The sequence below is a fragment of the Equus quagga genome, chromosome 14 (genome assembly GCF_021613505.1).
Source record: "Equus quagga isolate Etosha38 chromosome 14, UCLA_HA_Equagga_1.0, whole genome shotgun sequence".
Lineage (NCBI taxonomy): Eukaryota > Metazoa > Chordata > Mammalia > Perissodactyla > Equidae > Equus > Equus quagga.
Window position 1 is genome coordinate 44526529 of NC_060280.1, and position 22789 is coordinate 44549317.

The 22789-nt window shown below is 45.3% G+C and overlaps 1 protein-coding gene across 1 annotated transcript; it reads left to right on the forward strand.

Moving 5' to 3' along the window:
- The first annotated feature begins 494 nt into the window (after positions 1-494).
- Positions 495-14851, forward strand: MTNR1B (melatonin receptor 1B). The gene is made up of 3 exons (XM_046637660.1): positions 495-717; positions 10949-12262; positions 14148-14851. Exons 1-2 carry the CDS (start codon positions 495-497, stop codon positions 11866-11868), a joined length of 1143 nt encoding a protein of 380 aa, XP_046493616.1. The 3' UTR covers positions 11869-12262; positions 14148-14851.
- The last annotated feature ends 7938 nt before the right edge of the window (positions 14852-22789 follow it).

Genomic DNA, 22789 nt, shown 5'->3' on the forward strand with positions numbered 1-22789 from the left:
GTTATAGTCTCTTTGGAGCTGCACACTCCCACGGGGGCCCTCAAGCCTCGTCCTTCTGACAATGAATCAGCAGGTCACGACCACCACCACCTTACCCAGGCCACAAACCTGGGTGTCCCTTCCTGGGCACAGCTTCTCTGGGGTGAAATCTGGGGTCTCAGGTGTGGTGGTGCCCTCAGGAACTGAAGTCTGACCTGGGCCAGGCACGTGCTAGACTCTTGAGTCACAGCTGCTCCGGAGCGAGGAGCCACCGAGGGACACACTCCTTTAGGCAACGCCTGCACCTCAACTCCTCCTCCCATTCCTACGTTTTTCTCCGCCCCCTGCCCACGCTTAATTAATTATCTCCTTTACGTCCCTCCTCACTGGCCTCCTCCTAAGGCCGCCGGGTAGAGTAGCGGGCAGCAGGAGCGCCCGGCTCGGCTGGGCACTGTGCACTTGTTGGCGAGCGGGGTGGGGCGCGGCGGCCGGCGCGCTGCGCGGGAGGGTCCGCGATGCCCGAGAACAGCTCCTTCTCCAACTGCTGCGAGCCCGACGGGCGGGCCGTGCGCCCGGGCTGGCCCGGGGCTGGCGGCGCGCGGCCCTCCGGCACCCCCCGGCCTCCCTGGGTGGCGCCCGCGCTGGCCGCCGTGCTTATCGTCACCACCGCGGTGGACATCGTGGGCAACCTCCTGGTCATCCTCTCGGTGCTCAGGAACCGCAAGCTCCGGAACGCAGGTGAGCGCCAAGCCCCCTGTTGGGGTCAGGCGGTTCCCTGACGTCTCGTTTTGCTTCTCACTCCCAAATCCGCCTCCGTGTCCTTCCTCAGTCCCAGGCGTCCCGTTCCCTTCTCTCTAACCTAGTCCCCAAGTTTGGTCCTGAGCTCAAAAGTTAGGGTGAGTTGCTGCCTTCCCCCGACATGCGGCTCTGGCGCCCAACTGTTGCAGTAGCCCAGGGCGCGCTTGGCGCATCAGCATGAACTGGGCAAAGTTTTTTCTCAGGCACTTTTTGGCAGGGCGCTGGCGCTGTGGGGACCCACGCGGCCGGACGCCGTCGCTATCCGTGGCGCTCCAATTTGTGCCGGTCTAGATGGGGCCCCTATCTGGCATCAGAAATCTCACAATCTTCGACCACCTCTCCTTCCAGTGCAAGCACTGTGGCTTCACGTAGTGGGTGCTTAGAAAACATTTGCTGAGACAATGAGAGAATGAATGGAAGCGCTCCCGTGGGTTTTGTGTTGGCAACTTATCTCCGGGTCATCTAAAGATCCAGTTCCAACTGAGAGAGTGCGAATGCAGAAATCGCAGGCTCTGCTTGGAGTGAACTAAACGGTTTTGAGGTAATGTGCTCCTTTCTGAAGACAGGAAATTCGTGGGATTAGCCAAAGATTAGAACAATGGTTGGCTAAATAGCGCTGCATGTTGAAAGTATTTTTTTCCCTTCCGATCACCTCTCATTCCAATTTTCCCCATACTCAGGTCTACAAGGGAACCAAACGAGAGGGAGGGAGGATCTGAACTCTGGCCCTGAGGGGTCATTGGAGTCTGCTGACCATTTCAGTTTGGGAAGAAGCTCAGTGATCTATTTGTCAATTTGTAATGTCCCAGTTTGGGCCTTAGAGGGGCAACTCAGATATTAGAGTAAGTTAAAATGAAAATATAGCAGGAGAAAATGAATTATTATATAGCTTTAAAATGCTCTTCTAAGGAGCTAGACCATTCAGAAAGGCCATTTTTAGTAAATGGTTGTACATATATATTTTATATGGCCGTGTGACTCCAGGATTTTTAGTTAAAGAACAAACAATAAAAATGTGAGCTTCTCTCCATAATATGGGAATCTTGACGTTATTAAGAGGAAGTAAGCTTTTTAATTTGGTCATTTCGGTAGTGGTGGCTAGTATTATCTCGGATACTTTTTTCAATCTATTATTGTGTCCTTTGAGTAAGAGCTTATCATTAGGAGAGCACAGGTTATGATTAGAAAGCTGTGTTTAATGTTTTTGATCATATTGCCCCTTTGCAGCAGCCATAAACATTTATTTCCTGCGCAGGGAGGCAGGAGGGAGGCAGGGGCGTGCCCTCCAGGTACGGACACTGTCCACTTTTCTCCCTGACTCTTCAGGTGTTTGGAGAAGGCTAGGTGGGCTGTGGTTAGCTGCTCAGTGATTTGGGCTGCCTCCCACTGGAGAGGTGGCAGGGGAGTGGGTGCTGCTTCCTTTGGCCTGAGGCAGCAAGCATCTGCCCCCTCTTCTGTCCTGCTGAGGGCTGATGTCTTCTGTGCTCCTAGCAGGGCTCACAGAAACCTTACTGATTCAAGAGCATGGCCAGGGTGGGTGATGAGCACGTTAAGTTGCTGGCACATCCTCTGTACTTTCCTTCCCACCTCCTGGTGATTCTGCTAAAGCCCAGAACAGAAAAATTTTTTAACACTACATCTAAATGACATTAATTCCTGGCACAATGGTGGGTGCTCTAGTCATGCAATTTAACCAGTTTTTATTAGATTATTGGCTTTATTGATGATAGCTATAAAAAAATCATAGTATTGACTTAAACTAAGTAACTTTGGCAGCGTGAGCTTAAAAACCTACAGCTGGGGCCAGCCCTGTGGCATAGTGTTTAACTTGGCATGCTCTGCTTTGTTGGCCCGGGGTTCACAGGTTCGGATCCCAGGCACAGACCTAGCAGCCCTCGTCAAGCCACACTGTGGCGGTGTTTCCACACAAAATAGAGGAAGATGGCAACAGATATTAGCTCATCAATAATCTTCCTCTCACACACACAAAAAAACCCTACAGAGCTTTGAATAGTTAGCATCCATTCCACCATTAGTCAGGTCTTCTCTTACTAGAGAGTTTGGATTTACTTTAAGAAACACTTATCTTAGACCTTTACGTAATTAAGTCTGGTTCCTCAATTCATCAGTATTAAGAAGATAGGACTATGACAACGAGAATACGTATATTTCCACTAACCAAGCACACAGCCTTATTAAGGTCATACCACCTTTCTTAGCAGACGTCACTATCCTTCACTTGACTTACAAGCCTAGTTTCTCTGTGGGGCAGACCCTTGTCGTTCATAACAGGGATGCTCCTGATGGCAGGGTAAGTGGTTAGATTGTCTTTTTTTTCCATCTTTTTTTTTATTATGTAAGTTTCAGGTGTACTTCCACATCAGTTTATGCTGCAAAGTGATCACCTGCGGAAGTCTAGTGTTTTTTTTTTTTTCTAGACTACCCTGTCTGCAGCTGTGTGTGTTGGGTTGACTTTCTCAGAGACAGCCCTAGAGAAAGGCAGACAGGGAGGGATGGAGGGAAGGTGGGAGACAAATTCAAGGCACTGACCCAACTTAGAAGGTAAGGCCAGGTGTGTGGTTCACTTTTTACTATATTCCCAGAGCCTTGCACAGTGCGTGGCACCCAGTTGGCATTTCACACTTCTCGGTGTGGTGCTTCCTGGGGCCCCACCACATTTGACCTCTCCTGACAGTGTGTGAGGACTTTGCCTTGTGCCCACCCTTGCCACCCTTACCCTCTATCTACACCTGGCTAACAGTAGTGCCTGTACTTTTTATCTCTTCCTCTCCCTGCTCTTCTGGAACCTTCCTTCATCAAGTGCCTTCTCTCTCTTCTGTATTTTCAACATTCGTCTCTTTCCCTTTAGCCTACACACACACATACATACACACACACTCACACACACACACCCGGGGTCTCTGGAGTTTAAAAGAAAAAAGATTCTTCCTTGATTTTTTGTCTCCTTTGAACTTCATGGCCACATCTTTCCTTCCCTTCTCAGCCAGACGTGTTAATATAACAGTTTATAGCCACTGCCTCCCATTTCCTCCTCAGTCCTCTGGGGTCTGGCCTCCTCAGAAATGTCCCTATGGGCTGTGTGACCCTGAGGGCTGCTCCCTCCTTGGGACCTTTCATTCCCTTGGCTTACCTGATGCTAGTTTTTGGATCTTCTTCCTCTCTTATTCTCCCAGACACCTGATCCCTGGGAGTCATTCTTGGTCCCCTCACTCCCTGAGTCCTCAGGATTTTGGCTTACAGTATTTCTCAATTCTCCCGCTTCCTGCCCTCCCCACTCTGACTGCCCTAATTTCCTCCTCATCATCTCTTGAGCAAACTATATCCAGAGACTCCGGAGAGCTTGCCCTGCTCCCTCTTCCAGTGGCTGTTAGCACTGCCAGAGTCACCCGTGCCTTCAGTGACTGCCCTCCAGCTACAGAACATGGTCCAGCTCCAGAACACAGGTCACACAGCCAAAGAGGGCCAGCCTACCCGCCCCCACCCACCCCACAACGCAACATTATAGGCTTGTCTCTCTCCTCTCCCCTGGGTGCCGACAAGCTATTGCCCCTTCCCAAACACTCCGTGCTCTCTGATGCACTGCCCTCATCTGGGGAAGCTCCCCAACCTTGTTTCTGCTAGTGAATATCTCTTTCAAACCCCTTCCACATCTCCCCTACAGCATTGTCGATATTTATATTAATACCATGAAAGGCATAGTTACTGTCTTCCCCATCAGACTTCCACGTACCTCCCGATACAGCACCCAGCTCACTGTATTGTGAGTTTTTCTCTCTCCCCACTGGACCATGAACTTGTTGAGAACAGAGACTTTTATTCCATTTCTTTCCACAGAGCCAGGTACATCATAAGAACTGCCTACAAGTGTGTTGACACAAAAGACAGTGGACAAGATCCCAGGAAAGCAGTGGGACGGAGGTATTAATTTTGCTTCATGAGGTGGCATCGACCTCAGTCACAGTGCTCAGCACTGTTCAGGTAGTCAGTACAGTTCTCGGGGAACTAAATTGCTTTGAGCACTAAAAGCCCAAAGTACACCACCCTCTTGTTCTCAAAAGCTTACTGGTACCTCCTGCACAAAGATGTGCCTGCTCCCGTGTGGCTAACAGGATTCACCTACACCACGACTCCCTAAAATTGTGCCCGTCTTGGGCCGGCCCGGTGGCGCAGTGGTTAAGTTCGCACTTTCTGCTTCGGCGGCCCGGGGTTCTCTGGTTCGGATCCCGGGTGCGAACATGGCACCACTTGGCAAGCCATGGTGTGGTAGGCGTCCCACATATAAAGTAGAGGAAAATGGGCATGGATGTTAGCTCAGGGCCAGTCTTCCTCAGCAGAAAAAGAGAGGAGGATTGGCAGCAGATGTTAGCTCAGGGCTAATCTTCCTCAAAAAAAAAAAAAAATTGTGCGTGTCAGGGAGTGACTCCTTAGGGAGTTTGCCCGTTGCCCTCTGGCTTGAGGTTGCCCCCTTTTAAGCTGCCAGTAAAATGTGAGCATCCTGCCATCACCTGCACCATCCAGATAGTCAGCCACACAGAAGAGAGCTGAGAAACATGTCCTTACTGTGACGTTGAGATCATCTCCGTTAGCTGAGAGGAAAGCACAATAGCATCCGTTCTTCCTGGCCCGTAGGCACAGAGACCCTAATTGCCCAGGCAACAGTCAGGAGCCGTGGTCTGACAGTGGGTCCTTGTGCTGCAGCTGGCTTAAAAAGGCTGTCAGGAGGTGTTGTAAGTGCAAGTGGCCATTTCTAGGATGGTTCGGTGATTTGTAAGGAGGAAGGATATGAAATATTTGACATTGGGTTTGCCCAGGAAAACATGGAGGATTTGGTTGCTGAACACCCAGGTCCTTGTCTAAGGTCCGCTCTGTCCTTGAGGTGCCCAGCGATGCTCAGAGTCTGCATCCTCTCTTATCTGGACCTAGTGACTGATCATAGGCTTCCTAATGACAGTTTGCAGCCTGGCAGGTGTTTTGCATCCCCAGTTAGATTAGAGCAGAGCCTACGATGCAGACCCTTATCCTTGCCACTTCTCCTCCCGCTTGTTGATTGAGAAGGTAAGTAATGAATGAATAAATAGGCTGGCCCTGGACAAAGGCTCTTGAAAGACTTGGGGGAGATATTTAATAGACCCACCGTGCCTGCCCTCTGGGTGTGCCAAGGTGGAGCCCACTTCATCCAGGCTCTAGCCTACCACAGACGATGCATGGAGATGCCACTTGGTGACAGGTGTCTTTTGACCCCCTGAGCTTTCAGGATTAGGAGTGCTTGTTATCAGCCAGAGACCAAAGTGGGCTCCCTTGGACTCCCTCCCTGATGTCGTCTGAGCTTTCCAGCTTCGCATGTTGGCTCTGAATACCTTATTATCTCCTCACGGAGCAAAGACGAACACATTTTAAATCCAGTAATTATGTCTTTAGCCAAACAATCAGGAAAGCTCGTAATCCTCTTTAATTCCTCCCATGTAGCTCTCAGTGGCCCAGAGGAGTGAAGACTTTCATGTTTGACTGCCTTTTTTTCAGAAAGTTGGATTCTGTATTTAGCATGAAATACCACAAAACTCAGAAGATACTGATGTTGCTATTAGGTCCTACAATTTCAAATACTTGTTGCTGCAAGAGTCAAAGTTAGGAAATTGGGAAATAAAGTCCCAGTTGTTAGGGAGTTTACATTCTAGGGGCAACATCCTGCCTTGTTCACTGTCCTCACCCCACCACTGCTCCTCACATCTTATCTTACAGGGATCCTAGTCCAACAGTATGAGCCCCTTTCTGTGCAACTAATAATATAAAAACAACATAAATAAATAATAGCTAATATTACTATGTTCTTATTATATGCCAGATACAAGTCTCTTTCATTTAGAAGAAAGAGAGAAAAGAACAAGAAAAACACTCTGCACCATCTCCCATCAAAGGATGTTCCTTTCTAAGGACCACTCCATTTCCCTCCTTCCCTGGAAGGCAGAGCTGACGGAGAGAGCAACCTACAGTACAAAGTTTATCCTCCAACGCTCTACGGAATTTGCCTTTGCTAATATCACCGCTGACCTCTCAACTGCCAAGTTAAGCGGGCACTTTTCTGTTCACTCTCATTTGTGTAGATGACCAAGAAACTGCCCCATTGCCCTCAACCCCCTTGACATTTCTCTTTTCCTGGTTTCCTCCTGTTTCTCTTCTTTCTCGCTCTTTCTCTGTTGCAGTTATAGGCAATTCCCATAATCTGAGAGTTGGTTTCTTGATCTGTAGAATGGAAATCATGCTATCAGCCTTAAAGGATTCTTGTGAGAAACAGTTGGGTCAATTTATGTAAATGCAAATTATAAACTTGAAGGTGCTATACCAATTGTTGTTTTGCTGTTATTATTAAGTGTAATTAAAGTAATAAGATGCTACCTTAAGACTCTCTGAGTGACCTCTTTTGATGGTTAGGGAGGAATGTTTTGTAACAGGCATCTCAGTTATTTTTTTTAACGGATGCTTTGTTGTTGCTAGTGCTGTCAAGTCGATTCTGACTCTTAGTGACGCTGTGTACAGCAGATCGGAAGGAGCCCCTGCTCAGTTTCTTTGCATGTGTGCGCCATCCTCTCACCTTTCGGCACTGTGTCAGATAATGCTCTGCTGCTACTTATACGGTTTTCATGGCCAATTTTTTTGAAAGTGGGTGGTGAGGTCCTTCTTCCTAGTCTGTCTAGTCTGGAAGCTCTGCTGAAGCCTGTCCACCATGGTTGACCATGCTGGTATTTGAAATACCGGTGACATAGCTTTCAGCATCACAGCAACATGTAGCCACCACAGGATGATGACCGACGGATGGGTGGTGTGGTTCCCTGACCAGGAAATGAACCTGGACTGCAGTGTCGAGAATGCCGAACCTTAACCACTAGACCGCCAGAGCTGGCTAGTAGATATTCAGCAATATTTGTTGAGTAAATGACCCAGTGTCGGTCTATTTTATACGGCCTTTTAGCTCAATGACCAGGGCTATGTAGTTTTAAATCCAAAAAAGTCTTTCAGGCATGCAGGAAGAGCGCAGGGAAGAGGGGCAAGGGATGGAGGTAGCTTTACCTTCCAAAATTCTCCTATCTGAAGCCTAGATAGCTCAGCACTGGCTGGCTCCCTCCTGGATTACCCGATTCTCATTAAGGAATAGATGTCCCAGAAAGAAGGAAGGAGGAAGTGAGGATGGAGAGGATTGTGGTGGCTGTGTGTGGGAAGGGATGTGCTCTGCATGTGAATATTGGAAGGGAATTCCATATTAGTGAACAAAGCCGTGTTGTTGAAGCCTGTCTCCACTAATACAAGTCTGTCTGATGCAGGCAGATGGAAATAAGTCACGCCGGGACTTGTGATCTAAATATTCATTAGCAGCCCGTGCACGGGATGATGAGCAGTGCTGTGTGCGTCCTGATTGATTTCTCACCTGTCTGGGGAAGAAATGGAAAGAGAACTGGATCTCCCCTTGATTATCATCCAAATAGGACCTGCGTTCTTACAGATGGGAGAGAAAACAAGAATTTTATTCACCTAATTTGGAATGGTGTCAAGAAAGCTGGCAGACAGTATGATGTCTGGGCAGATGAATCTACAGCAGGAACTGGTTGATTTCAGCCTTGTAGGAGCAGCCGGGGTAATAGGGGAGAGTAATTGAATCACTTTCCACGTGGAGTTGAATGTGCTCTTCCTACTATTTACAAGCTGTTTGCTGGCCTCTGGGGCGTTATTAGGGGATGAGCTACATTAACGCGGCAGAGCTTGACTTGCTTTCCCGGGGAAACAGCTGGCCGAGCTGGCACCGGCTCCCAGCAGCTCTTGACTTTCTCTGCACGTGCCAGAGGGAGACCGATATTCCTGTGTTGGAAAGAAGTGATTTTCTTCACAGAGACAGCCATGTGGAATGTGTGTGAAGAGGGGAAGGAGGACTCCAAAAGAAGAGTGGGAGCTAAGGAAGGGCTCGTCACGGAGAGAGAAGTTCAGTAACTGCTTCAAGTTCACCCGGCCAGAAAGTGGCAGAACTGAGATTACCCAGGTTGTTCCAACTCCCAGTGCCACCTCCAAACATCCAAAGGACACTTAAAATTCTGGGAAGAGACAAGGGTTCCTGATTCAGCTGAAAACAAGAAGTTTGAGAGGGATAATCCTTCACTCTCTTGGGACCAAGTGAGGTCTGAGTAGGAGAGTCCGATTCTGAAATCCACCAGGGGAGACAGCAAACAAGGCAGGGAACTAAGAGGAAAAGCAGGAGAACCCTCACATCCCAAGCAGGTCCTCAGATGTGCATTTCTTGCCTTGCAGGACCAACCAGAAAGAATATGAGAGGGCTTTATCCCATTAAGTAAATCCCTAAAATAAGTAGAATAAGAAAGAATCTAGCAGTTCAATCCGAGGCAGGGTTTTCCTTTACCATCCAACCTCTACTTGAATACCTCGAGAGACAGGAAGCTCACTGCCTTGCAAGCGCTCTAATTGTCCAAATGATCTCCTTTCTATTCAGTTACATCTTGTCTCCCTCAGGCCCTAACCTAGCTCTGGATTCAGGAGTTCCTAAGTCCTGAGAACTCCCAGGTTGCTAACAGACTTCTTTTCTGTCACTTCTGAGTGGGGTTGACCCCAAGCCTCTGAGGCCAAAAAAGGCACTGCAAGAAGCCTGTCTGTGGGTCTTCCATGTTCCCAATGGCACTTGGAGCATGTCCCGTGGAATATTCCTCGAGATGGGGTGCACTTACAACCACAAGTGCAGAGTTACTTCACCTGAAGATCAGACTCAGAGGAACTCCCAGCTGGATGGCTCTGAGCCTCCTTTTTTCCAAACCCCCTTGAAGCCAGACCACAGCCCAGCGTCTCCTTGGAGAGTCCCTCCTGTGAATCCATTCTGTCTGCCCTCTGCGTTCAGCCTCTGTCAGACTGGCAGCTGGCACTTCCCCATGTAGCAAGAGGCCTGAAGACTTCAAAGACTGTGTCCAGTGCCCACTGCCTCCTGAGGGCCTCTGCTGGTGGGAGAATAGAGAATATATTACCTTCTGAGCATAGTAGGTGCTTAAAAAGTACAACACTTGGTGAATGAAATAAATAGCATTGGAAATGGAGCTGCTCATATCCTGACCTTCATTTGGCCCAAACGTTCTGGTTCTTGGTACTTTATTCATGAGTCGGTATTGGTTTTAGGATGCAAACGCTTTAGGAACAGAGACTGTTTTTTTTCTTGGATTTAGTTTCATCTCCTCCCTAGAACTCTGGTCCAGAACACGCAAGAAGCATATTCATCAATGGCTGTCATGGTTTCCTGAGCCTGTCTCCTGCTGGCTGAGCTTGGTGATGCTGGAGAACTCTCCATTCAGAAGAGAGAGGCAGTTCAGGAAGTTGGGGAAGGGGAGGGCAAAGCAGGGAGCCCCCTGGCGGATGTGAGATGGGGAGCAGCCACAGCCCCTCCCCGCTCCACAGGCCTGGACTCTGTGCCACCAGGCCAGGTGTCTGCCAACATGGCTGCACATGTAAGGCCCAGACAAGCAGACAGGGGAAAACCAGAACACACGGTTCCCACTCTCAAAACCTTTCTTCTCTTCCACCTGCAAAATGCAACTCACATTTAGAAAAATGAACTAAAGACACTTAGAAAGTAGCCTGTTATCCAGTGGGGAGAAGATGCCAAAGGAGACTATCAGAGAGAGATGCGGGGTCGCGGGCGGGGTGAGAATACGGAGGGGAGGAGTGTTGATGTTGGTGAATCCACATTCCTGATTTTCAGATTCTCCTCCCCTAGAATCCTTGCTGGAGCTTAAATGGAGCAAAGCCTCTGAGCATCTGTGCCTATCATGAAAATAGATCTTGTGAGTGCCCACTGGGTCCCCAAGCACTTTGCATTGTTGTTTAATTCTCACAGCTAGAGTATAAATTAGGCATCATCATCCCCATTTTACAAAAGAGAAAAGTAAGACTCAGAGAGCCTGAGTAACTTGCCTTAGTCACACAGCCAGTGAGTAGCAGAGATACAATTTGAGCTCTGAACTCTGTGTCTCCAGAAGCCGCTTGGCTTCCTTCCCAATGCTAACAGTGACTCAGTCACTTTTAAGTAACTGGATAAAGCATAGGCTGTTCTACAGAGTAGAAATCGTGGGGTCTCATGCTGACTCTTGCTTCCTGTTTCCTGCTCCAGGTAATTTGTTCCTGGTGAGTCTGGCATTGGCTGACCTGGTGGTGGCCTTGTACCCCTACCCCCTAATTCTTGTGGCCATCTTCCATGATGGCTGGGCCCTGGGGGAAGTGCATTGCAAGGCCAGTGCCTTCGTGATGGGCCTGAGTGTCATCGGCTCCGTCTTCAACATCACCGCCATTGCCATTAACCGCTACTGCTGCATCTGCCACAGTGTGGCCTACCACCGGATCTGCCGGCACTGGCACGCCCGCCTCTACATCTGCCTCGTCTGGCTGCTCACTGTGGTGGCTCTGGTGCCCAACTTCTCTGTGGGGTCCCTGGAGTACGACCCGCGCATCTACTCCTGCACCTTCATCCAGACAGCCAGCGCTGAGTACACGGCTGCAGTGGTGGTCATCCACTTCTTCCTCCCCATCGCCGTCGTGTCCTTCTGTTACCTGCGCATCTGGGTGCTGGTGCTCCAGGCTCGCAGGAAGGTCAAGTCAGAGAACAAGCTGCGCCTGAGGTCCAGTGACGTCCGGAGCTTTCTAACCATGTTCCTGGTGTTTGTGATCTTCGCCATCTGCTGGGCCCCACTCAACTGTATTGGCCTCGCTGTGGCCATCAACCCGGAAGAAATGGCTCCCCAGGTCCCAGAGGGGCTCTTTGTCACTAGCTACTTCCTGGCTTATTTCAATAGCTGCCTTAATGCCATCGTCTATGGGCTGCTGAACCAGAACTTCCGCAAGGAATACAAGAACATTGTCTCAGCCTTCTGGAAACCACGGCACTGCTTTCAGGACACCTCCAAGGGGAGCCAGGCTGAGGGGCAGCAGAACCAAGCTCCACCTGTTGTTAATGCCCTGCACCCCATCCAGGCAGACGCTCTGGAGCCTGAACAAACTCATGAAATGGTGGGAGTGAGTCTGCTCCAAGGGTGAGGTCAAGCGGCCTGCTGGGCCATGCTGTCCTGTTTGCATGACAGTACACGGCACGTGGAACTTCATCCTGTGGACCAGAAGCACATTAGCACCTTTGGTTCCTGCTGGTCAGGGGAATGCCTACAGGTACTGGCTGCCACATCCTAGTGAGCCTGGCACTGGACCAGGCAGACACTCTCCCAGTGGTGCACTGGGGGCTTGGTATATGCAAGGACTGAGGAAGGAACAGGATAAGAAAAGGCCTGGGCAGAAAAGGGCAGTTCTTTTCATGGGCTGCCCTCTCATCCTCGTGCTTTGGCCTCCTTGCTGCTTTCTTTCTTTCCCCCGAGGGGCGGCAGGAATGGATTTCTTCCTGTTAGCAAGGATGAAAGCGCAAGCTCTTCAGTGCTGGAAGGTGGGTAGCTCTGCAGGTGCCTGGAAGGGTGCAGAGGGCAAGCATCCTACACTCTCTCCCATTGACCTTCCCTACACATACACATGTGTGCATGCACACACACAACCATAGACACACTGCACACTCACCACAACAAACATACTGTACACATACACATACCACTGCACGCACACACACACACACATTCCTCAGGTGTCTGGAGCACAAAGTCTGCCTGACTTCCTTTCCTGCTTCCACCGTTCCAGTTGTGCGACTTGGGGCAAGATCCCTAACCCCTATAGTCCTCAGTTTACTCACCTTAAAATGGAGATCATGCCGGCGCCTCCCAGGGTTGTTGGGAGGATTCACTGGGATAATTCAGGTGAAGAGCTGGGGACGATGCCTGACCTGTGGCTAGCACTCAGAAGTCATTTGCTTTTGTTATTATCCCAACTACATAAATGAAAGATAACCTTGAAGGAGAGAAGAAATGACACACAAAGACAGGAAAAGGAAGGGAGAGAGCGGGAAAGGTGCATGCGCAAGTCGGGGAGGGCAGCGCCATCCCAGTTCCTTTCTTACGGTTGTGTACTTGTGGGTTTTATATTTGCAGACATCTCAAGTCTTCCTTTAGCTTCAGCAGATTTAGCTTCCATCTTCAGTACCCCAAACATGAATTGAGTGCCTTTGTGGGTCAGGTCCAGCAAGAGAAACAAAAGGCGTGTTGCATGCCCTCTGGGAGGTCACTGTCTGCTACCACTTTCATCTCAGCTAACAGTTATGGGAAGCAAGAGCATCCAGCATCATGCTAGGCAGTCAGCATTCTGGGCTCTTCGTTCCAGAAAGCAACCAGAGCCCAGATTAGTCAAGAGAAAGTCCTCTTCCTACCTTCAGACTGTTTGAAGCTAGTGTTGGACAGAATCTAATGAAAGCTGCAATAAAGACTAGACCCAGGTAACCAGGGGTTAGATTAAGACAGACCCCACGCTAGACACCTGACAGGAGAACAGGTATGCCCTTTCCTGGGGATACATGATTTCCATTTCAGTTTTGACTGTTCTTTTCACTAAGTGGCTGGCACACAATAAAAAAAATTATGAGACATGCAAAGAGGAAAGGAAATGCGACCCCAGGATGAGAGAAGAATCATCAATAAAAGGAGACCAAAAGAGGTGCAAATGTTCAAATTAGAAGATAAGGAATTTAAAATAACTGTGAAAAACGTGTTCAAGGATGTAGTGGAAAAGGGGGACAACATATGTGATGGGAGTTTTAGTATAGCAACGAAAACTGGCTCAAACTCCCTTCCCTTGTAATGTGAAGAATTAGGTTGGGGGCTGTGCTTGGTCACCTAGTCACCTGGGACATGCAAATGCTCTGGGTTCCACAAAGAAGGTTTTGATTGTGGCGATCTGGGGAAGATCTGAGAATCTAATTCTGACCCTGGAGGACCTCCACTTAACCGTTAGGAATGTAGGTGCACCAGCCTGGTTACCAGCATGTTGGGGTCCAGTTGCCGCATGTGGAGAGTCCCACCCAGGGAGGCCTTCCAGTTCAGACCTCAGTCTGAGAGAAGAGCACAAGAGATCTAAGGCTTGCTCCTTGAGCTGCAGCCACTTTTCTTGGCTCTGGGCAGAGCCTGGGCTGACTGGGTCAGGATGCGTTTGCTTTCTGTCCTCTCTGCCCCCAGGTGCCAACTACAGGGTTTTGCCCTTCACTCCTGACTTGGAGGCCAGAGGGTGTCTTCCACCTGCTCCCCTTATCCTTAGCTTTTAGCTCTGAGCTGCGTGCACAGCGCAGGCTCAATAAATGTGGATTGAAGGAACAAAAGCTCTCTTCAGTTTCGTGGTTTGCCAGAGCTCAGCACTGACAGTCCATTAACTGGGATCTTTTCTTGTTTCCATAGGTTTTTGAGGATGAACAAGGGGCCAACAAAATGAGAGACTTGAGGAAAACCCAGGACACCGGGCCAGATACATACTCACGTGGAATCACCTCACTTTTTGGGCGTGAGTTGAAAGAAAGACAATTTCACTTTAATGTGTGGGAACTCTCCATCCTTTACCTCCACGTCTCTGGACTATCTGGTCAAAGGTACCACCTTGCACCTTCCTCCTCCTCTGTATTAGTTTGCTGCAGCTGCCATAGGAAAGTACCACAGAGTGGGTGTCTTAGTCAAGAGGAAGTCGGGTTCCTACCTTCAGAATGTTTGAAGCTAGTGTTGGACAGAATCTAACTAAAGCTGCAACAAAGACTAGACCCAGGTAACCAGAGGTTAGATTAAGGCAGACCCCGTGCTAGACACCTGATGGGAGAACGGGTGTGTCCTTTCCTGGGGATACATGATTTCCATTTCAGTTTTGACTATTCGTTTCACAAAGTGGCTGGCACACAATAAAAAAACATTATGAGACATGCAAAGAGGAAAGGAAATGCGACCCCAGGATGAGAGAAGAATCATCAATAAAAGGAGACCTAAAGATTATGCAAATGTTCAAATTAGAAGATAAGGACTTTAAAATAACTGTGAAAAATATGTTCAAGGATGTAGCAGAAAAGGTGGACAGCATATGTGATGGGAGTTTTAGTATAGTAATGAAAACTGTGTTTAAAAATGGGAATGTTGAAATAAAAAATGTAATTTCAGATGTGAAATGTTTATTTAAAGGGCTTAACAGGGAACTAGCCAGAGCAGAGAAAATGAAACAAAGAAAATTTGTCAAAGGGAAAGAGTGTGGAGGAAAATCTGGAGGAAAACTGGTTTCCACTTCCAAGAGTCCTCTCCTCATGGAGTCACACAGGAAACAATTATTCCAGCAACAAATTGTGACAATGTGTGGGAAGCTCAGGCAAGGCTCCCTGAGCCTAGGTGTCCAGAGTTTTTATTGGGAGGTCAGTCGCATAGGCACCCTCTGCCTAGCACGTACCCTAAATCCAGACTCTGCAAAAGGAAGCTGGTGTTCATCATAAACCACAGTGTTTGTATAAACAGTTTAGGTATGGTGAGCCACTCTTATCAGTTACAGAATGGAGGCAGACCCTCTCAAAATCCATGTTCCCAGATGCCAGCCAAGGGCCAACCTCACAAGCAGGCCTTTTTAAGGGTGGCGGTATCAGTCCTGCTGTGTCAACTCTTTTCTGCACATTCCCTAATTGAAAATTATGTACATACTTCTAAAAAATAGGATCAAAGAAAATCAGAAGGGAAATAAAATATTTTGAATTGAAAAGTAATATAAAAGTAATGTATCAAAATTTGTGGGATGAAGCTAGAGCAACACTTAGAGTGAAATTTGTGACTTTAAAGGCCTTATTATAAAATTAAAAAGATGTAAAATCAATAATCTGTGTTCGCCCATAGCAAGACTGATTAAGAAAAAGAAAATGAAAGAGAGACAGAGAGAGAAACAAGTTACAAATATCAGGAATGAAAGAAGGAGAATTACTACAGGTTCTAAAGACATTAAAAAATAAGAAGGGAATATTATGAACAACTTTCTGCCAATAAATTTAACAATTTAGACACAATGGATAAATTTCTTGAAAGCCAGGGGTTACCAAAACTGGTGAGGGTGAAACAGAAAATTTGAATAGCTCTGTATCTATTAAAGAAATTGAATTTGTAATAAAAAAATCTTTCCACAAAGAAAACTATGGGCCCACATAGTTTCACTTGTGAACTCTATCAAACGTTTAAGAAAGCAATAATACTAACCTTACACACACTCAGAAAATAGAGGAAAAGAAAACACTTCCTAATTTATTTTGTGAAACCAGCGTAACCCTTACAGCATTATAATGTCATTAAAAGAAAAGAAAAATTACATGCAAGAAAAGAAAAATTGTATCCCTTATGAAAAAAGATGCAAAAATCCATAATAATATATTAGCACTTTGATTCCAAAAATATACAAAAAAGGACAATACATCATAGTTAAGGGCAGGGGAGGTGGTTTCCCCAGGAATATAAGGTTGATTTTACATTTGAAAATCAATCAATATAATTTATTATATTGGCAGAACAGAAGAGAAAAATTATCTCAAAGATGCAAAAATTCATTTTACATCATCCAACATTTATTCATGATAAAAACTTTTGAAAAACTAGGAATAGAAGGAAATTTCCTCAGTCAGGTAAAGGCCATCTTTGAAAAACCTACAAAATACTGAATACTGCAACCTACAAACCTACTGAATACTGCAAAATGTTGTAGAAAGAAATTTAAGAAGACCTAAATCAATGGAGAAGATATACCATGTTCATGGATTAGAAAAATATTGTTAAAATATCTATTTTCCTAAATCATCTACAGATTCAATGAAATCCCAATCAAACTCCCGGCAAAATTTTTTGAAAATATTGGCAATCTGATTCTAAAATTTATATAGAAATGCAGACAATGTGGAATAACCCAAACAGTCTTGAAAGAGAATAACTAAGTTGGAGAACTAACATTATTTGATTTAAAAGTTTATTGTAAAACTACATTAATAAAGGCAGTGTGGTTTGGGCCTAAAGATAAGCAGCTAGATTAATGGAACAGAATAGAATCAAGAAATAAGCCCATACATATATGGTCAATTGATTTTCAAGCAAACATCCAAGTCAATTCAATAGGAAAGTAGAGTCTTTAACAAATGGTGCTGGAACAACTAGGTATCAGTAAGGAAAAAAAACAAAACAAAACCTTCAGTCCCTCCCTGATGCCACACTCAAAAATAATTCAAGATAGATTATAGCCTTAAATGTAAAAAACAGAATGATAGAGATTCTAGAGGACTACACAAGAGAATATCTTCATGCCTTTGGGGTAGGCAAAGATTTCTTAGCTGAGACATAAAAGAACTAACCACAATCTTCATCATGATATATCAGACTTTATCAAAACTAAAATTTTCTGTTTATCAAAAGATACTATTAAAAAATATTGGAAAATATATTCACAATACATTTATCTGCCAAAGGACTTGTATCCAGAATATATAAAGAACACCTACAATTCAACAATAAAAAAGACAAACAACACAATAAAAACTCAACAAAGAAAATAACAAATCTTGACTTAAACCTCACTCTTTCTATAAAAATTAAGTAAAAATGGATCACAGATTTAAATGTAAAATGTAAAACTATAAAACTTTTAGAAAAATATGGGAGATAATCTTTAAGATTTAGGGCTAGGTGAAGAGTTCTCAGACTTGACACTAAAAGCACAATCCATAAAAGAAAAACTAGGTAAATTAGACCCCACCAAAATGAAAAATTTTTGCTCTGTGAAAGACCTTATTAAAAGGATGAAATGACAACCTATATAGACTGGGAGAAAAACATGTGTCTGACAAAGGACTAGTATCTAGAACATATGTAAAGAACTTTGAAAACTTAAAAGCAAGAGACTAAACATTTCAATTAGGACATGTGAAAAAACAAATTTCACTGAAGAGGCTACACAGATGGCAAATAAGCATATGAAAAAATGTTCAACATTATTAGCCATTAGATAAATGAAATTAAAACCACAATGATATATCATCACATACCTATCAGAGTGGTTAAAATAAGAAATAGTTAACATGAGATTTTGGTGAATTTTCAGAGAAACTGAATCACTCATGTATTGTTGATGGGAATGTAAAAGTGATACCACCTCTCTAGAAAACTGTTTGCAGTTCTTTATAAACTAACCGTGCAATTACCATATGACCAGCAATTGCACTCCTGAGCATTTATCCCAGAGAAATACAAACTGATGTTCACACAAAAACATGAATGATCATAGCAGATTTATTCATAAAAGTGCAAAACTTAAAACAATCTAAATGTCTTTTAATGGGTAAGTAGTAAAACAAACTGTGGTACATCCATACCATGGAATACTACTCGGCAATGAAAAGGAACAAACTATTGATACAAGCAACAACATGGGCGAATCTCCAGGGAATTATGCCAAACAAAAAAAACCATCCCAAAAGGTCACAAACTGTATGATTCCATTTCCATAACAGTTTTTTTATGACAAGATTTTATAAATGGAGAACAGAATAGTGGTTGAAAAGTTTAGGGGCAGGATGAGGAAGGTTGGAGAGAGGTGGATATGGTTATAAAAGAGCAACATGAGGGATCATTGTGATGATGGAAGTGTTCTATATCTGGACTGTGATGGTGGAGACAGGAACCTCTGCATGTTAGAAAAGCACAGATAACTAAACACACACACACACGCACACACACAAATGAGCATATGTAGAAGCGGGGAAACCTGAATACAGAGGGTGGACTGTAGCAATGTTAGTAACTGGTTGTGATATTGTACTGTAATTTTATAAGATAGTACCATGGGGTATACCAGGTCAAAGGTGTACAGAATCTCTCTACTATTTCTTACAACTGTATGTAAATCTACAAGGATCTCAACATAAAAAGTTTACCTAAAAAGTAGCTAAAATATTTGAATAAGCATTTCACAAGAGAAGCTGCATGAATGGCTATAAAAACAAAAGAAGATGTTCAATATCATTAATCATCATGGAAATGTAAACCATAATTCCATCAAATTTTATACCTTCTAAAGTGGCTAAAATCAAAGAGCCTGAAGATATCTAATTTGACCAGGAAGTGGAGCAACTGGAACTCTCCTATGTTGTAGGTCAAAGTGGGAAATTAAATTTTGGAGACAGTTTCTAATCGACATACATTCCTAGAAAGAGCTGAGTGTTATGACTGCTATGCCCCTCCCAGGTATTTATGCCAGAGAAATGAAAACGTATGTCTATACAAAGACCTGCACACAAAAGTTCATACCTTGTTTTTTTTAATTACCAAAAACTTAACGCAAATGCCCATGAAGAGGAGAATGAATGAACAACTGACAGGTTTTGTGTTTTTCTAAGTGGTCCCCCTGGGAAGGTACGTATTTATTCTAACAATAAAACCCCATGATTCTGAAAAACTTTGGAGCTGCTTTGGGAAGCTATAGCTCGCTCTCTCTCCCTCTCTCTCTCTCTCTTTCTTTTTTGGTATGCATTTTCAAGGGTATTATATTTCTGTCTTTTGATGATAGATTTAAATTTTGGAAACAGTCAAAAATCGTTCAAAGAGAAATTGTGTGCATTTGTTTCTTAAAGAAAGAGGAATAATTTTCAATCCTTGCTGCCCATTAGGATTACCTGAGAACTTTGAAACAATTATGACTGCCTATATATTCTGACTTAACTGGTTAGGGTGGGCCAGCCATCGGTCTTGGTTTCAAAGCTCCCCAGGAGAATCTATTGTGCAGCCAGAGTTGAAAACCATGGCTGGAAGTTGAGGTTGATTTTCTTGTGCAGTTTCTAGACTGACTTCTATGGGTACCTAGTTCCCAAAGAGGCGTCGCCGCACATCCTCTGGGACCACCAGGTTGTATGAAAAAGTGTACAGTCTCCCGAGAGGACTGCCGAGAAGAACAACACACATTGGGATGTATGAATTTTAGTTTTTTTCAAACCAACATTTGCCTCTTTACATATAGACCCAACGGAGGGACAGAAAATGTAAAAGATCTATTGACTGGCCTAACTACCTCAGAAAATAAATTCAGATGGTTAAATATAAAATTTTCAAAAATGCATTTCTGTTTTCCTAAGGTAAACTAAGTAACACTGTTCTTTGTCTTTTCAGTACAACTAGTAATAGAATGCTCTGTTTCTTCTCTTTGGAAAATCTCAGCTGACAAATTGTAATCAGATCTGAAATGCACTCATGGAGCATCAGTGCAGTTTCTTTTATGGTAGTAAGCTATAAGCTTGGAGATCAACAAGTCGACTGAAATGCTCTTGGACAAGGCCAAAATGTGCATGATGACTGACCCCACCCTGAAGCTAGGCCAACAAAGGGCCTGGTGAACTGAGGCAGTCTGCCAATGACCTGCTTCAGGTGGGCGGTATGTGCAGCCAAACCACACGCCAGGTATGAGGGAGGGATGGTGGCACTGATTTGCCACATAACCAAGTCAGCCGCTATACTCGGCGACTCCTTGGTGGACTGCCCCACCTGTGCTCAGTACTGTGCATGGTGTTTGGCAGGGAGAATGGGAGTGCAGACGGGAGTCACATGTGGTCCCCACCCTCTGAGCAGCTCACAGTCCTGTGGCAGGGACTTTAAAAGCACAGAGAAAACTCTTCTTTTCTAGGCTTTCCTACCAGACTCCTGACTGTTTCGGTTCCCTCACATCTGTGGTAGAGAGGAGCAGCGATGGTGAGGGAGAGGAAGAGGAGGACCACAGCAGCATCATTTATCCTTGATTGAGTACCTATACGGGAGTTTAAACCCATCAACTCCTTTATTGTTTCCATGGGTTAGGTGTTATTGCCATTTTATGGATGAAGAAAGAGAAACTCAAGTTAAGTTTCTTACCTAAATGTATACATGGATCCACTCTAACTGAGATCACATGGGAGAATCTGGGGCTCTCTCCAAGTCTCAGTTTCCCCGTCTATAAAACAGAACAATCACTTCTGTCCACCACTGCAGGAGTTGGTATAACATTGGCCTAGTTAGAGGTGCACCCCTTATGAGGTGGCATGTGACTGCTGAAAATAATGGCTGTATCATGGAAGACCCCCTTGTGTAAATATTTCAAAATGTACCTATTTATTGGACAGGGCCACTGACACTGGTATCAATTTAGATTGCCTCCAAGCAAGCATTTTTTTCCATCAAAATATCCTCAACTTCACTTCATCATCCAATGAGAGAATCTGCGAGGGGACTCTTTCTTCCTAGGAACTCCCTAATCGGGGTAATTGCTCTCTAACAGCCACAGTAGCACAACATTTTTCTAATTGCACATAGAAGTTAAAAAAAAAAAAAACCAGAATCTTCTGAATGTTTGACCAAGTCACAATTTCCAACTCAGCTTCTGTACCACCATCACCCCACGGACTGACCTGCACCCTGCTGTTGGTGATGGGTGCACTCTAAGGAAGGCTTTACTTCAGCAGGGAAATTCATCTTGATGTGGGACGTGAAAATTCCCCTGGCCTCGTGTTTCTTTGGCTATTTGTTTTTCTTAGTATCACGTCATTTTCTTCTTCATCCTGTGAAGAGAAATTATAGGCACAAACCTGGCTGGCACAAACCATTGGTGTAGAGATAGCCACTGTCCACGAAAATAACCCATAACCAATCTATAAATGAAAATTTGGGTGAGTTTATTCTGAGCTAAAATGTGAGGACCTTGGCCCAGGGCCTTTCTTCCGGAAGGAAGAAAGGGCACCAAAGAAGTGGAGTGTACAGAGTGGTTATCTACCCTCAAAGAAGACGTTTCACATACGATTGAAATGTCTCTTTTACAATAGTCATGAGACTGCTCTGTCGGCACAGCGATTGATGGACACAGCGGGGTGGCAGGTAGGTTGTCTCAAGCTGGGTGGTCACAGGTGAGCTGGGTGGTCAAAGGTGAGTGCAGCAATCAGTTTCTAGCCTAAGGAAAGATGCTTATCCTGAAGGGAATGCCAATGTGGGGGGAAGTTGCACCTTTATCTTAAGGGCATTTGTTCTTGCCATAGTAAAGGTTTAAAGCAGATATACAATGCATGCTCAATGGCCACTTCAGCCCCTTTTGGAAAAACAAAGTCAGGCTGAATTAGGTTTACACAAAATGGCTTCCTCATATACTCCAATATATCCTATTGCTTGCCGTTTCTATTTGTCACCACTGTGCATACACACCCAGCATCACTCCTCTGAACAAAGCCCCACCAGGATGAGGAGAAGAAAGGTGGGACATACGTGATGGCTGCGAAGATGCCCACTGGGCAAGGCTTTCTGACAGCAGTTCAGGGTTTCAGGCTGCAGCAAACCCCACAGCCTAGCAAAAGATTTGCTCTGTCTCTTTAGCTGCAATGGCAGATTTAGGTAGGATGACCAAATACTTTTGGAAATGAAAGAGGAAACTGCTAAGGATTATGTAAAGTCAACAGGTACAAATCAGACTGCCTGAGGTAAAGTGGGACCCGTGATCTCCCTAGGTTTAGGGAAAATCTACTGATTTAGGAAAACCTGCGAGAAAACTTTGAGATGATAGATGTCAGAACCACGAACAGTTATGTTAGTTTCTGTCTACATGAAGTCAAATGCTTGCAAGAAAATTCAACCCATTCATGGTTTAACCTGATATACTTCTCTAAATGCCTCACTCCACCCCACGTCCCTACAAGGCAATTTTTTTTTTTTTTTGAGGAAGATTAGCCCTGAGCTAACATCTGCCGCCAATCCTCCTCTTTTTGCTGAGGAAGACTGGCCCTGAGCTAACATCTGTGCCCATCTTTCTCTACTTTATATGTGGGACACCTACCGCAGCATGGCTTGCCAAGTGGTGCCATGTCCACACCCGGGATCCGAACCGGCGAACTCCGGGCCGCCAAAGTGAAATGTGTGAACTTAACCGCTGTGCCACCAGGCCAGCCCCCCTACAAGGCACTTTAATAATGTTTGTAGAGGGCTTAGAGGAGCCTGACCTAGAGAATGTGCTTATCGAGGTAGTCAAAGGTGGTGGTGGTAGGAGAGGG

Coding starts and splice junctions, on each gene's coding strand:
- MTNR1B (XM_046637660.1), top strand. CDS start 495: ATGCCCGAGAACAGCTCCTTCTCCAACTGCTGCGAGCCCGACGGGCGG. Junction 718..10,948: donor CCGCAAGCTCCGGAACGCAG/GTGAGCGCCAAG, acceptor TTCCTGCTCCAG/GTAATTTGTTCCTGGTGAGT.